The sequence below is a fragment of the Stegodyphus dumicola genome, chromosome 2, assembly GCF_044657685.1.
Source record: "Stegodyphus dumicola isolate Sdum_Otavi_A_Nest chromosome 2, ASM4465768v1".
Lineage (NCBI taxonomy): Eukaryota > Metazoa > Arthropoda > Arachnida > Araneae > Eresidae > Stegodyphus > Stegodyphus dumicola.
Genome location: NC_140769.1, coordinates 235,818,879 through 235,834,732, shown reverse-complemented (window position 1 = coordinate 235,834,732; position 15,854 = coordinate 235,818,879). Strand labels below are relative to the sequence as shown.

Sequence of the window (15,854 nt, the reverse complement as noted above, 5' to 3'; positions counted from 1 at the left end):
AAAAAAAATCGAATAGATTTGCTGCGAGTGCTTAAAAATGAAATCTAGTGCCAGCCTTTCAAAATTAATTCAGCGTTTGTTTACAGTAAAATGACGAATGTTTTCAGAGTGCTAACGTTTCATATTATTCCAACGCTTTCAAGGTCATCGAACTTGCATACTATCTTGATCCGGCTCTTATGCGAATAAATTAGAATGTTTTTTCACAGTTATAGGATTAAATTTACAGTTGAAGTACGTGCCAGAAATTTATTTTCACTTCTGCTTTTGCGTAACTGAATCTACATTGGGAACTGATATTTTTTTCTTAATAAATTGGACATTGAAAGTGAACACTGTGATATAAAGAAATATAATTTAATAATATTAGAAATTTGAATTCTAATAATTTAGTAAAATATATAAAGAATTCTTAGATTTTGAATTATTTTTAGGGAAGGCTATTAAAATTGTTGTATCATAAATTATAATACGACGTTTAGCTTAAGAGAGCTTCTCCTGACGCATGAGCCGTTCGCGTTTATCCGCGCGGTGATGATGACGTAACTGTTTATTACGTATGTATGTATATGTATATCATTTTTACATCTTCGCCCTTTTTCTCTGCTGTACGTAACTGTGTTTAAGTTAATCTCTGTCATTAAAAATGTTCATTGATATTACAATCTATTTAGGCTCATTTATTTCTTCAATGGTTATGGGCCGAGGAATGTTTCAACTGTGCCTAATTAGCAAAATACTTATTTTAAAATGAACATTTTGAAGTTTTCGAGCATTGAACTCTTAAGCCTGATTCAGTGCAAGAACTGTTACGTCTAATCAACGGTAAGAACTGATCAGCGTTCAGTTAAGCCTATTTTTATAGCGCTCAATCTTTTTTTTTTTTTTTTTTTGGCTGTGAGAGACTGTATTACATTATGTCGCATTTGACTACTATAGAAAAGTTCGGAAAAGATAATTTTGACAGTTGGAAATTACAAATAGAAGCAGTATTGATTAAAAACGACCATTGGGATTATGTAACCGGTAAAGCGCTAAAACCTGCTGAAGGAACCGAAGACGAAAAGAAATGGATCCAAGCTGATCAAAAAGCTCGCGCAGATATAATTCTTGCTATTAATCCTAGTGAACTGTGTCATATAAAGCATTGTGTGACATCAAATGCTGTGTGGAATAAACTCAAAGCCGTATATGAATCAAAAGGACCTGCGAAGAAGGCTACATTATTAAAACAGCTTTTATTTAGAAAAATGGCGGAAAGCGAAACGATGTCTGAACATTTGCATAATTTCTTCGAACGAGTTGATAAGCTTAAACAAATGGAAATTGACATAGCTGATGATTTATTATCGATTCTTCTGCTCTACAGTATTCCAGAAAATTTTGAAAATTTTAGATGCGCCATCGAATCAAGAGATCAGTTACCTAGTCCGGAATCTTTGAAAATCAAAATGTTAGAAGAATGGGAAGCCAGAAAAGGGAAATCGTCTCAAGATTCACAGAATGCATACTATACTGATTATAAAAGAAGAAATCAAGAACAGAAGAAAAATGAAAAATGGAAGGTAAATTCAAACAAAAATTTTCCAGCTGAAAGAAATTTTCGAAACTTGAATTGTAATTACTGTTCGAAAATTGGGCACAAGGCATCTGAATGCAGAAAGAAAATATGCACAATCAAATAAGGGAAATCAAGGTTCTATGATGGCTTCTAATTATGAAGAGCAGATTAGTTTAGCAGTAAACAATGCTTATCAGAAGACCTCCTCATGGTGCTTAGATAGTGGCTGTACATCTCACATGTGCAATGACAGAAGGTTATTTTCAGTTCACCCTCGAACGAATTCAACCATAAAGTTAGCAGTTGACAAAACAGCAAAAATTACAGGAATTGGAACTGTCCTTATAACAGTACCTAACGGAAATAAGACAATTAAACTTACGCTCAAAAATGTGTTATGTGTTCCGGAATTAAAATGTAATTTGCTGTCAACATCTAAAGCTACTGCAAATAATCGTTCAGTGATTTTTACAGAACGACATGCTAGAATAATAGAACCAAATGGATCTATACTAGTGCAGGCTATTCGTCATGGTGATCTTCATTATATACATCCAAGCACTGAAACAGCTGCAATAGCACAGGTAAGTGATTTTGTAAAGTGACATCTTAAATTAGGTCATTTAAATGAGTCTGATTTGAAAAGACTTAAGTCTGATAACATGGTTAGAAATTTAAATTTTAATAACACTGAATCTCTAAAAGACTGCAAAGTCTGTATCCGAGGTAAACAAACTGTGCAACCTTTTCAAAAAGAATCAAAATTTCAAAGTGATGAATTACTGAACTTGATTCACTCAGATTTGTGTGGACCTATGAGAGTCCCATCCCATGCTGGTTCGCGTTATTTTGTTACTTTCATAGACGACAAGTCGCGTTATGTCGTTAATGTCGAAGTCAAGTTTTCTTAAAACTAAAGATGAAGTGAAAAATGCATTCATTAAATACAAAGCTGCGGTCGAAAATCGTCTAGGAAAGAAAATAAAAATCCTTCGGACTGATAACGGTCTCGAATATCGCGGAGAAGAATTTAATAAATATATTCAAGAATGCGGGATTAAACGAGAATTCTCTGCACCAATGACTCCTCAACAGAATTTGAGAGCTGAACGCATGAACCGCACTTTAACTGAAATGCCCAGATGTTTGTTACTACAAAGTAATCTTCCCGAATCCTTTTGGGCTGAAGCCTTGAAATGTGCTGTTTATATTCGTAATCGTTTCCCGAATCGAAGCCTGGGAGTAAACAAAACACCTTATGAGTTATTTTTTGGCATAAAGCCAACTGTATCTCACTTCAAAGTATTCGGACAGAAATGTTTTGTACTTAATAAAAGGTCTAAGGGGAAATTCGATCCTCGATCAGAAGAACATATATTTGTAGGATACTCAAATGAATCAAAAGCATACAGGCTGTGGAATAAAAATTCCAGAACAATCGTTATAAGCCGAGATATTAGATTCATTGATGAATTTGAAAACTGTACTAATTATGATAAAGATTTAGAAGTTTTATTTCTCGAAAATATTCCTGATAAAAAGAAGGAAGAACCTCTGAATGTAAAGCAGATATCGGCTGATGAAATAACAGATGACCCCTCAAATATGGCAGAAGCATCTGCTGAATCATCTGATAATGAAGATTCTGATTCCAAAGCACTACCTGAAATGCAGATTAAAAGGGGGCCAGGTCGTCCAAAGAAAGTCAAGACTGGGAAGCCAGGAAGACCAAAGAAAGGAGTACCACAATATAAACATAGAAAAGGAAGAAGCACAAATTGCTGAAGAAGATACAAATCCGACATTAGAAGAAGCATTAAATGGAAGTTATGCTGAAGAATGGCATAAGGCTATGCAAAGTGAGTATGAAGCACTTGTTAAAAATGGTGCATGGAAATTAGTAAAGCGACCACAGAACAAAAAGGTAATAGGATGTCGCTGGGTTCTTAGAACGAAATATAATGCAGATGGAACAGTTCAAAAGAGAAAAGCTCGATTGGTTACTAGAGGATTTGCACAGGAACCTGGAATTGATTTCAATGAAACCTTTGCTCCAGTAGCCAGAGCATGCTCTATAAGAACTGTGATTGCATACAGTGCTGAACAAGACCTTATGTTATATCAACTAGATTTTGTTATGGCTTATATTAACGGTGATTTAAAAGAAGAAATTTTCATGTAACAAGCTAAAGGTTTTGAAGACCAAAATAATCCTGATTATGTTTATGCTTTGCAAAAGTCTCTTTATGGTTTGAAACAAAGTGGACGACAGTGGTATGAAAAATTAGACAAAAAACTCAAAAACTTTGGATTACAACCATTACAATCAGATAAGTGTGTATACAGGATGAAAACATCTCAAGGTGAGTTAATTCTAATTTTATATGTGGATGACTTAATAATAGCAACAAATAGCTCTGATTTATATGCTGAACTTAAAGGTTATCTTTCTAAAGAATTTCATGTTAAAGATTTAGGCAAACTTCATTATTGTCTTGGAATAGAATTTAATCAAGACGTAAATAATAATTCTATTAGTTTATCTCAGCAGAAATATGTTGATAATATTCTACGAAGGTTTAATATGCAAGATGCAAAACCTGTAGCAACTCCTTTAGATCCTAGTGTAAAATTAAGTAAAGAAATGTGTCCTTCTGAAACTGAAAAGGAAGAAATGAACAATGTACCTTATCGCCGTCTAATTGGTTCGCTTATGTATCTTTCTGTGTTTACTAGGCCGGATATTACATATGCCGTCAGTCACCTGAGCCAATTTAATAACAATCCTGGAAAATTACACTGGTTGGCTGCAAAGCGCGTTCTTCGATACTTAAAAGGAACTAAAAATTATTGTTTAAAATTTCGAAAGACTGGAAAAGCACTTATTGGATATACCGATGCCGACTGGGTGTCTGATGTTAATACTAGAAAATCGTATACAAGTTACCTATTCAAGCTAGCTGGAAATCTGATAACATGGGAATCACGAAAGCAACAAACTGTTGCATTATCAAGTACTGAAGCAGAGTACATCAGTCTTTCAGAAAGTGCCAAAGAAGCAGTTTATTTACGTCGTTTTCTTAAAGAATTAAATTTTACTGCTGATTATCCAACCATTATATATTGTGATAATCAAGGTGCACAGAAGCTTATGAAAAATGCTGTTTATCACTCACGCACTAAACACATAGATATTAGACATCATTTCATTCGTGAAATTTATGAAAGAAATGAAATAGACGTTAAATATGTGCCAACAGAGAAAATGCCTGCTGATGTACTGACAAAAACATTGACTGCTTCGAAACATTCTAAGTGCTGTAAATTAATTGGAATAACTGTAAATGATTAATGTTTATTTATTTTTTTTTTCAGCCGCCAAACGTCGAAAGGGGGATTGTTGTATCATAAATTATAATACGACGTTTAGCTTAAGAGAGCTTTTCCTGACGCATGCGCCGTTCGCGTTTATCCGCGCGGTGATGATGACGTAACTGTTTATTACGTATGTATGTATATGTATATCATTCTTACATCTTCGCCCTTTTTCTCTGCTGTACGCAACTATGTTTAAGTTAATCTCTGTCATTAAAAATGTTCATTGATATTATAATCTATTTAGGCTCATTTATTTCTTCAAAAATAAATAATTATGTTTTGAAATTTTGTTGAAAATTTTGAATATGAATTTTATATTATTCTAAAAATGAACAAGATGTAAAAAATAAGTGAAAGTAGTACAGATAAGTAATATGAAATTATGGTGAATGCATGTTAAAATTTATGAGTGATTGTGTGTTAAGTTAGAGTATGTTGAGGGAGTACTGCTTCCGAAACAGAGGCCTGTAATTACCTCTGTACAGTTGTTCCTTTTACCCTCTTCATATAAGATAATGTTAGAGGCTCTCATTTTATGTGTGCAATTTTATATATATATATTATTATACTTTTTGTTTATTGTGGAATGCATTAGTGCAGTTCTCAAAGGCTGACTACCTTATGCAAGGAACGGAGGCCTTTCCAAGTAACTGCTTAGGCACCCTGGGCCACCAGTGCAAAGAACACACTGGTTAGCTCGAGGACAGCCCTACTGACGGATATGTTTGTTTAGAAGTTTTGCGAGGCCTTCAAGTTTGGTAAAACCAGGAATTGTAAATGAAAGATAATAATGGTGAAACCATAATTTCTGAAACTGTTACTCCTATTATATTTATGGTGTTAAAATATAATTTATCAGTATGGAAATTAGTATCAAATATTTATGTGCATTATATTTAACTATAAACAATGATTATGTAAGTTTATTTTGTGATGATAAAAGATAAATGGATTACAATTAAGTTTATTTTGTGATATTCTGTGATAACAAGAACCTTCAATGAAGAATTATGATTATGCGAACTCTCAAACAAAAAGACTTTTGGACTGAAATGCTGAAAAATTCAATATTACTCTAAAAATTAAGAATTTAGTTTAAAAAATTGATACAGTCAAAAGTCGTTAATCCGGACTCGTCGGGACTTCGGTGATTCCGGATTATCGATTTTTCCGGATTATAGATCATCAGTTTAAATCTGGTAAGATGACATGCAGAAATTACAAAATTAAAAATATGAAACCGTAATTTATGAAATAAAGAACAATTATGATCTAAAGGGTATCAAAATTTACAAAAAAAAGCTTAATATTTATTTGTTTACTTTATTAAACATTTCTTTCAATGTAAGTTGTTTAAGTTGCTTCGTTTCATGTGATAATACTTTCTTTTTAATTCTATTAAACAGACATAATTTCTTGTTCAGTTACAAAGTTCCGCTGTTCAAGTCCTATAATTGCTTTAAATCATATCAAAGACGGAGTACATCGACATGAAATACTACATTTAGTAAGGAATTATAAGCCAAATAAAATAAAAACATCTGCCGTGAAGATAAGGATAGTGCTGACAGATCAACTTCCAATTCATTACACGTCACAGCGTTTCCCCCCCTCCCCCCGCCGCAGAGGAGCGTGAAATTGATAAACAGATTTCGGATTTCGAAACATACTTTCGCTTTGTAAATCCTGTACATATTAGTAAATATATATCGGAAATTCTATTTGACATAATCGAAAGTTCAAGCTAACTTTTATAAAATTACTCTAACAATCTGCAAAAAATAATAAGCCGGATCCAATTCGAAGATTAAGGAACAACGCAATCTGCAACATTAACTGAATTAGATAATTTTAACTTAGCTTATACCGTCCGTTATACATTAAACGCGCATGCGCACACATATATTTGCAGCCGTAAAGGTCTTACGCGCACGCGTAAACGCCTATCCGCGTGCATCAAAGCGACGCATGCGCAGAAAGTTTGTAGCTTTGAGGTCCGGATTATAGATCATAACGGATTATGGGTGTCCGAATTAACGACTTTTGACTGTATTTATAAATTATACTTTACAGGATCAAAATTTTATGACTTATGTTTTTGTTCATTTGCTAGTGCTTTAATGTTTTTTCATTAAAAAGACTTCTCTGTCGCTACGCCTTTTTCTCCTTGAAGGAGGGAACATGCAAAAAAAATAAAGAGTATATAAAAGATTAAATTAGCAACTTAAATTTCCCTTCTCTATTCTAAAAATAGTAACCACTCTCTGCACTGCGTCATTTCGAGACTATTCTATGTTATATGATTCTTACATAATTATGAAGATGTAAATTAAAACTCAACAAGCCAATAGTAATTTTAGAGCAATATTAACTGTCCAATCAAAATGTATTGAGAACCAAAACCAAGTCTGAATAAGATTTCACCCTGAAAATAACGCACTTGCTTTCCACACTTTGGCCTAGCTACACTGCTGCCTGTCTGCTGCTGCTTTGAATTGTGTGTAGCCGCAATATGTTGCTGAAAATAAACTGAAGATTTAATTCAATTTCCTAGTCATTATGGATCAGCACTTCTACGTCATCAAAATTTCCTGCTCCTGAATATATTACATGTATATATGTTAGTGTGTTTATGATGATACTCAGTTTCTGTAATAATAACCTAATAACATATATTTTAATACTCGTGCACCAGACTGTTAGTGACTGAGTGACTGAATCCATGGAATACTGGTATTTTTATTCCAAATTTAGACCTTATAGTGAGAAGAATTAATTCCACATAGTTTGTGTTGTCTTCCTAGTATATCAATAAAAACAAATATACAAGCCAATTCCCTTTCAGACAAATTTTGATGGGCACAGAAAGTACTATAATCCAATACATTTAAATGAAATGCAAGAAAAAAATGCATATAATTTAATATTCCATACAAGGAAGTCATGTGATGTACACATCAGATTTTTTTCTCTTGCTTTCATCGTGCGTAGTTTGCTAAGTTTTGAATTCTGTGAATTTTTTTTTTGTATATATATATTTAATAATTATTTTTTCTAGTCAATAATTAATTGTAAATATTACAGTATTTTAATTATTTTTCGTATAAATTTTAAAATTGTGTAAATGGCTCATAGAGGCCTCAGCATTGCCGAAGCAATGAGAGTTTCGTTTTTGTTTTCCCTTTTTTTTTTTTTTTTTTTTTTTTGGAGGTGTAGAGTAGCAGACCTCCCCGTGGTGCATCCTGGGTTATGCTAAATCAGCTTACAGAGATCAGATTCTACTGTTTTTAAATCAAAGTATTTTACTGTAATACATGTTTCACAGCAATGCTCACCTATCGCAGCTTGTGCGGCTCAGTGTACTCACAAAATAGAAACGGTTTGTGTAATCTTTGTAAAACTATACCTGCATATTCTCCTAGGCCTAAATAGACTGACTACAAATGTTTTTGGTAAAATTCCAACTTTAAAGAGTAGCGTGCCGGAAAGGGTTAAATACTTCTCTCTTAACAATGAATTCTTCATTATTAATGTCGCTGAGAAGATAATTTAGTTAAAAGTAATTTTCTTTCAGAAGCTATAATGGAATAAATGATATAACAAGGATATATAGCTACTGAAATCTCATGATGTTTCTTTGAATACTTTACCTCCAGTAATACTATTTATTTTCCTCAATTTAATTGGATATGCAATTCAGAAGCTCTTTTCTCTTTACATGCTTTGACAATCTACAACAGTAACATCCATAAAATATCGTTTCACACATAAAATGTCACTCTCTCTAGCTACGCCACTAACTGTAGAAAATAATAAAAACAACAAATAGAAAAAAAATATAATAGAACATTTCTCAAGACAATTCATACAGAAATCAAAATACTGCAAACAGAACTACTATTCCCATTACAGAAAATGGTACAGATCAGTGGTATTCAAATTTTATCACAGTGCAACTACCATAATGCAAATGACCCCAGGCAGAGCATCGGCCCATTGTTATATAACATCATTTCAAATTCTTTGAAATTTTTATCCATCATGCGACCTGAAATGGGGTCACAAGCCATAGTTTGAATACCATTGCTATAGATCAACTTATTAAAAAATAGAAAATCTTTAAATCATTACTTCTCAAACTTAACAGATAAACCTAATCATAGTTTTGTGAAAATGCATTAAAATAATCAATAAACAAACTTGATAATTTAAAGGTACACTGTGGGGGAAAGGGGGGACAGTTCTATATCTTCCGTTCTACTGGGCCGATTGACAAAATTCAACTTGCGTTTTTCATGTCTCAAAAGCGCGGCTTAGGATAATTAGATTTATACATATCCTAAGTTTGTTCATTGCATTGTTCTAATATAGGTACTTTAACACAAAATCAGGCTTTTTCTGAAATAACATACCAATTTTTATCCATATTTCGATTCTATGACTCAAATTACACAAAACAACCAAGATTTGTAAAAAATCGCAAGATTAGTTTTTAAAAAAATAGCTCTCAAAATTTTAGTTCCTCAATATTAATTGTATTTGGTATATACTTATTAATCTCTCTTTCTTTATTAAACTTGTTTGATTCTTTCTTTCACATTTCGAAATTTAGGTTCATTCCAAATAAAATTCACCCATTTTTTTATGATTTATTTTTAAAATTTGTATTTTTAAATAATTTTTATATAAATTTTTCCAAAAAATTTTTGAATTATACTCTGTAATATTTTTACCATCATCTTAAGTTAGACGTATTTCTAATCATACATGCAAAAAATTACATTTTTTTATTCAAAATTTCCAAAGATGTGCGTGAATTTATATATTGGTGCATTTTGAAATTTGGCATATTTGTTGAAAGCGATAAAACATCAAATGTGGTTTAGACACTTTTCTAAAATTATTTGGAAATAGAACAATGTGATTTTTTTCCCGCTCATGCACAATGTAAAAAGGCAAGAACGAGGTTTTTTCCACTCCGGCATAATGGAAGAGAAAGGAAAATTGGTTGCCACATATTAAGAAGTTCGCCAACTGAATTATTTTTGGCGAAAACTGAAAAATTTGTGGCAAGATAAATTTTTGAATTTCTCCATAAATTCCACATTAAATTTTACAAAATTCAATATCTAGGCATAATTTGTGTCGTAGAAAAAAATTGGTATGTTACATCAGAAAAAGTCCGATTTTGTATCAAAATACCTATGTTAGAACAATGCCATATATAAATCTAATACATATCCTAAGTCGCGCTTTTGAGACACGAAAAACGTAATTTGAATTTTGTCAACCGGCCTAGTAGAACGGGAGATATAGAACTATCCCATTTGGGGGGGGGGCAGTGTACAGTTCTAAAACCCTTCAGATCTAGACAGAATAAAACATATTTATGCATAATTAAAGAAAAATAAAATAATAGAATGGAAAATTTTTGTAAATAGATATATGACAATATATATAGTATATATACACAAATACACTTCTCATTCATTTTAATATTTAGCCTGGAATTAGTGATAATTTCCCATGGGCTTTAAAAGAAATAATGAAACAGATGTCAGCTATTATAATTACATATTCAGATATTTACATCTGCATAAGAAGATGCTTACTTCCTAAGATAAACATTATGCGATATAGGAGAAACATAAAAGTGTTTTTTATTTGCACAGAAAAAATGTAATAGATTATGTTCATAGCAATTATTCAGGTACTCAATAACCTCTCTGGAAGCAGTTTTTAAATGTATATATAACATCTGAAGGGAAAGACCGGAAGAATATTTTCCCAAAACAACAGTGAAAAAATTTATTGCTTGCAATTCTTTATCTGCATGTTTATGTATATTAGAGGCTGGAAAGAAGCTCTTTGCAAAAATATTTTCTTCTTTAGATATATTTAATGTGAAATTATCAAGTTCTTCAACCTCTTTTACACATAACGACACATCATGATTTACTAATTCTTCACCTTTCAATGTATTGGAGGTCACAGACTTGCCTGTCTCTGAATTAAGTGGGCCAAGAAATGAGTTAAGAATTTCCGAACAATATTCATTATAGGATTCGTCATCAAACGAAAAAGACTGTGGTTTTATAATTTTAAAGTTATTATCTGTTAGACAGTTACTATACTGGCTTGAGACTGTAGATGACGTCAGACCTCTTGCTGCTTTCGAAGGTCTGGAAATGGATAGTTTATTAACACTTTTAGGGTATTTTAGAAATGTTGGTGACTGTTCTGGAAGTTTCTGAAGATGAGAAATTCTCTTTTCAACAGCTGGAATTGAAACATTAGAAAACGTTTGATTGGACTCGGACAGATAATCAGGTATAATTGAAGGAGAAATATTAGATAATGCATCTTGTGATTTATGAGTTGCACTAGTGGAAATATCACATGGATATAGGCTATTTTTAACTTCATTAGATGGTAGAGTCTCAAGAGATTTTGCATGTTCTGGCTCATTTTTACAATTGCTTGAACTGGATGGAACTGGATAAGAGGAAGTAATATTTTCTTTTAAATCACAGTGCTTAGCAGACCAAGTATATAATGTTTTACAAGGCTTTAAAACAGTAGTGTTCCTAACAGAAACAAGTTTTTCATCAACCTTATCATGTGAAGTAATTTTATCTTTTATTATTGCTGAAAAACTATTAATTTTCACACTTTTTTTAACAGCAATGGAGTCACTGGGATTTTCATCAGCTGTTGAACAATTCACATGCTCATCTTTAAGTGACTTTCCATTCCATATTATGTCTTTTGAAATATCTATTATTTCAGAACACTTATTTTGTTTCACTTCATCTGTGAGACAAGGAGGAAAATTTGTTCGCATTTTCCCCCTTTCCGTAACCTTCGAACTGTGTTCCTGTAGATTTGGCAGCACATGTTTATCTGTTACACTATGATTATTATAGTTTGATGAATCATATATTTGAGGTTTCTCTTTTTTAAAAATAGAGTTCTTAGAAATACCTACATTTGTGAAAGACACAGTGTTTATTCCCTTTCCTTGATCAAAGTTTTCTTTTGATGAAACACAGCTTCTTAGAGGCTCACATGAAATGAAAGGTGTTGCAGCAGCAGCATTATTTTTTCCATTTTCCTCATCTTTTGTTAGCGGACTGGAAATATGAAGCTGACTACATGATGGTAAAACATTTATGTCTCCTTCTGAAGCTCCTTGTGTTTTAAAATCTACACTAATGTATTTTTCATGGTTTTCAATACATGTGGATGCATTTAATGGTTCAATAGATGTTTTTAACGTAACAAAACCATTCTTTTCAATTTCAAATTTATCTGAAGCATTTTTAAAAAAATCGAGTTTTTCTGAAATACTTAATGACTGGATGAAGCTCTGAATCTCTTCAGACCCATTACATGTCAATATTTTGCATATTTTTTCAAAGTGCATTTGATTAGAATTTGAAAGAATTTTTACACATAAATCTGTAATATTTTCAGCTATTGATAGAGATATATTTGTTGAGAAAAATTGTTTTTCTTCTTGCTCACAAGATACAGGGCTCAAACAAGTACCTGAATCAACGGGAGAAACAGGAGGGTTTCTTTTACATGATGAATCAAAAAAATTAGAAACTTTGATAGAATTTAAAACATTCAGTTCAGAAACATCATTTAAGATGACATAGCCATCATTCCCAATATGAAAATATTTTTTCCTATTCCGGAAGTAACTGAATTTTCCAGATTCGTTTAAATGAGGATTTGGAGATGCAGCCCCATATTCTTCAAAACAACCAAATATTTTTAAAAAATGCATTTCCTTCGCATATGTTAAAATATATGCAATAAAAACCAAATTTTTTTCTTCTCTACTCAATTTGCAGTCTCGTCCTTTAACAGAAAAATATTCTAAAACTTTTTTCTCATTTCTTATAAAATTATGAAAGCAGTCTTCAATGAAACAAACTTGATCAAATTCAGGCAAATTACAGAAATATAATTTACAATCTTCTAAAATATGAAGTACAACTCTTAAAAGAAGACTATCTAATTCAATTTCAAAATATTTATAGAGATATGCAATGCATGCATGTATTCTTCCACATGCATACTCCCTTGATAAGTTACCAATTCCTGCATTATTACCAATTAGACTAACTTCAGTCTTATCTAGAAGACAATCAGAACTGTCTATTTCATTATGATTTTCGAATAATAATTTTTTAGTCCTTGCAGAACATATCTGTTTAGACTTTCCAGAATATGGTACAGAACAAAGTTCAGGAATTTTTGAAATACTTGTACATGCTGTATTTACCCAATAAGAAAAATTAGGATTATTTAACATTATTAATTCTGAAATGCTATTTAAGGAAACATAGCCATCATTTCCAATATAAAAATATGACTTTCTATTCCGGAAGTAAGCGAATTTTTTTGACGTGCTCAAATGAGGATTTGGAGTTGGTGCACCATATTCTTCAAAACATTCAAATATTTTTAAAAAATGCATTTCCTTTGCATAAATCAAAATGTATGCAATAAATACTAAATTTTTTTCTTCTTTCTCCAATTTGCAATCTTGAAATTTAACAGAAGAATATTCTGATATTTTACCACTAACTTCCAGAAAAGGATGAAAGCATTCTTTTATAAAATAAATTTGATTATATTGAGACAAACTGCAGAAATATGATCTAGAATCTTTTAAGACATGAAGCACAACTCTCATGAGATCACAGTCTAATTTCATTTCAAAATAATTGTATAGGTACGCAATGCACTTTTGTATTCTAACACAAGCATGCTCTCTTGACAGTTTAATAACTTTCCTCTTGTTATCTGTTAAACTGACTGTAGTTTTATCTACAAGACATCTAGAACTGTTGATTTCATTAGGACTTTTGGAGGATAAATTTTTGTTCTCTATAAAAAGTTCCTTCTCAAATGCTTCAGTAGAATTTACTGAGGAGAAATTAAAATTTTCTTCAAAAGTATGTGCCAGCAACATATTAAACTGAGAAAATTTAAAAGAAAACAAAACTTCTAATTAGAAAATAAAAAATTAGTTAACTTTTAATCATTCCATCTCTGAGTTCTTGCAAACCATTTTACTTCTACAATGCACCTTCTCTTCCTTAATTATGATAGTTTCTCTCAGGAATCTTCCAACAAAGAAACTCATGATCCATACCTACTGAAAAAAAAGAAAAATTCACAACACTATTTATGTGGGTATACAGAGCCAGCTGTCACTGGTCTCTTAATTTCAGAGACTAATTACGATTCAGCCATAGACATTCTTATAAATAGATTCAGTCAAAATAACTTAAAAATTCTTAGCATTTGATGTGAAACCAGAAACATATTCCAACATGTTTACTCCAATTTTGATGAAACCGTTCCGAACAATATAACTTTAGAATTTCATCATATGAGTAATGGAAATTCTCCAACCTATGATTTAAACAAATTTCTAAACTTCTTTCGATTAGAGACAGAATAGCACGAGAAAAATTGGTTGTTTATCTTTTACATGCAAACCAAAAGCAGAACTGATGAGTATTAGCAGATATCCCATCAAAGGCGAAACAAAAACATGCTGTCACCACACATGAATTTATGGCAGCCATCACATGAAATCGAAACTGCATTTTGTTTGTTTGTTCACAAAATCATGGCTCATAATAGGGTACAGTATTTACAGCTGATTAGAAGAGAGATATTTTGAAACATCAGGCATGTTATTTCTTGTGCCTTGCACCTAAACACAGAATTCTGGAATGCCACCAGTGAAAAATCAAAATCTGTAAACATTAGGAAGCTGTATGTTTTAAATCCAATTCAACAGTTAAAAATACAGTGACTGGCAAAAAGGATATTTCATCACTTTTGAAAAATGATACACAAACCAAACAACAGAATGAAGAAACTATTCCAGCCATTTCACAAAGTATAAATAACATAATAATCTTACAGACTTGCATGCTAAAAGTTAAAACAGCTAAGGAAACAGTGTTTGCCAGAGTATGAAAAATTTTTGAACTTGCGAGTTGGCTAACAAATAAAACATCAAAGTCGTAAGGAAATAAAAACTGACTGTCTACACCTTTGGAAATACCACATTCGTTCAAAAGAATTAAAGCTCTCCGGACTCTATAACAGAAGTTGAATTACTAGTAACTGATCAAGTATAAACTTTTTTCCTGCTAAATCAGAAAAAAATAGGCAAAACTGACAGTTAAAAAATTTGATACTCCAAGATTCTCCCGATAGCAAAGAATCATTGCCCTTTTAATTCAAACAGATTTGAGAAGAAGATATGGACCTCTTCATTTGAAATACAAAACGTGCATGAATCATCAGAAAATGAAATTGGTGGCATATTATGAACTTGGCTAAGTCAATGAAGCTAAGGTTTTCTGGATATTGTAGATTTTCTGGTTTTCTGGATATGGCTAATGAGGACATTCAAGATTTATTAGTGGAAGAAGAAATTGATGAAGCAGACTTTATGGAAATGTCATCCGAAGCTGTAAATCAAATCGATTCTGAGGACACTAGCACTGATGAAGACTGTGCAGTTAATAATTAAAAGGCCTAAGCTTAGCCGAAAATCCCCAGTCATTTTTCTTGAATGCAGACCCTTCTGCTGAAATAAGCCGAAAATTCAAAAGGGAGCTGCAAAACTTTCTAGCTCTATATCGAGAAATTTAAAATGACCTGGTAAGAACTAGCAAGCAAAGTAAAATTACAATTTTTTTAAAGAGGGAAGAAAATGCCAGAACTTTAAATGAAGAAAGAAATTCTGAAAGTGAAAGCGATCTCATTCTATTGAAAAAATGTTCTCTGTTAATTATACTGAGTAATGACAAAGAAGAAATTTATTAAACTAAATTTGCATTAAATTAAAATATGCAATATTTTTTGTTTTGTG

At 31.8% G+C, this 15,854-nt stretch overlaps 1 protein-coding gene across 6 annotated transcripts in view; it reads right to left on the bottom strand.

Moving 5' to 3' along the window:
• Window positions 1-7,658: 7,658 nt before the first annotated feature.
• LOC118202950 (uncharacterized) overlaps window positions 7,659-15,854 on the bottom strand; it is an 81,925-nt gene continuing 73,729 nt past the window's right edge. For 3 of the 6 annotated variants that reach the window (XM_085811907.1, XM_035375167.2, XM_035375166.2), the window contains one exon: window positions 7,659-14,114. In XM_085811907.1, coding sequence (XP_085668033.1) covers window positions 10,548-13,928 — 3,381 coding nt within the window. In that variant the 5' untranslated portion in view covers window positions 13,929-14,114 and the 3' untranslated portion in view covers window positions 7,659-10,547. The remainder of the gene's footprint in view (window positions 14,115-15,854) is intronic. The other 3 variants (XM_085811908.1, XM_035375168.2, XM_035375169.2) reach the window with 1 other exon arrangement.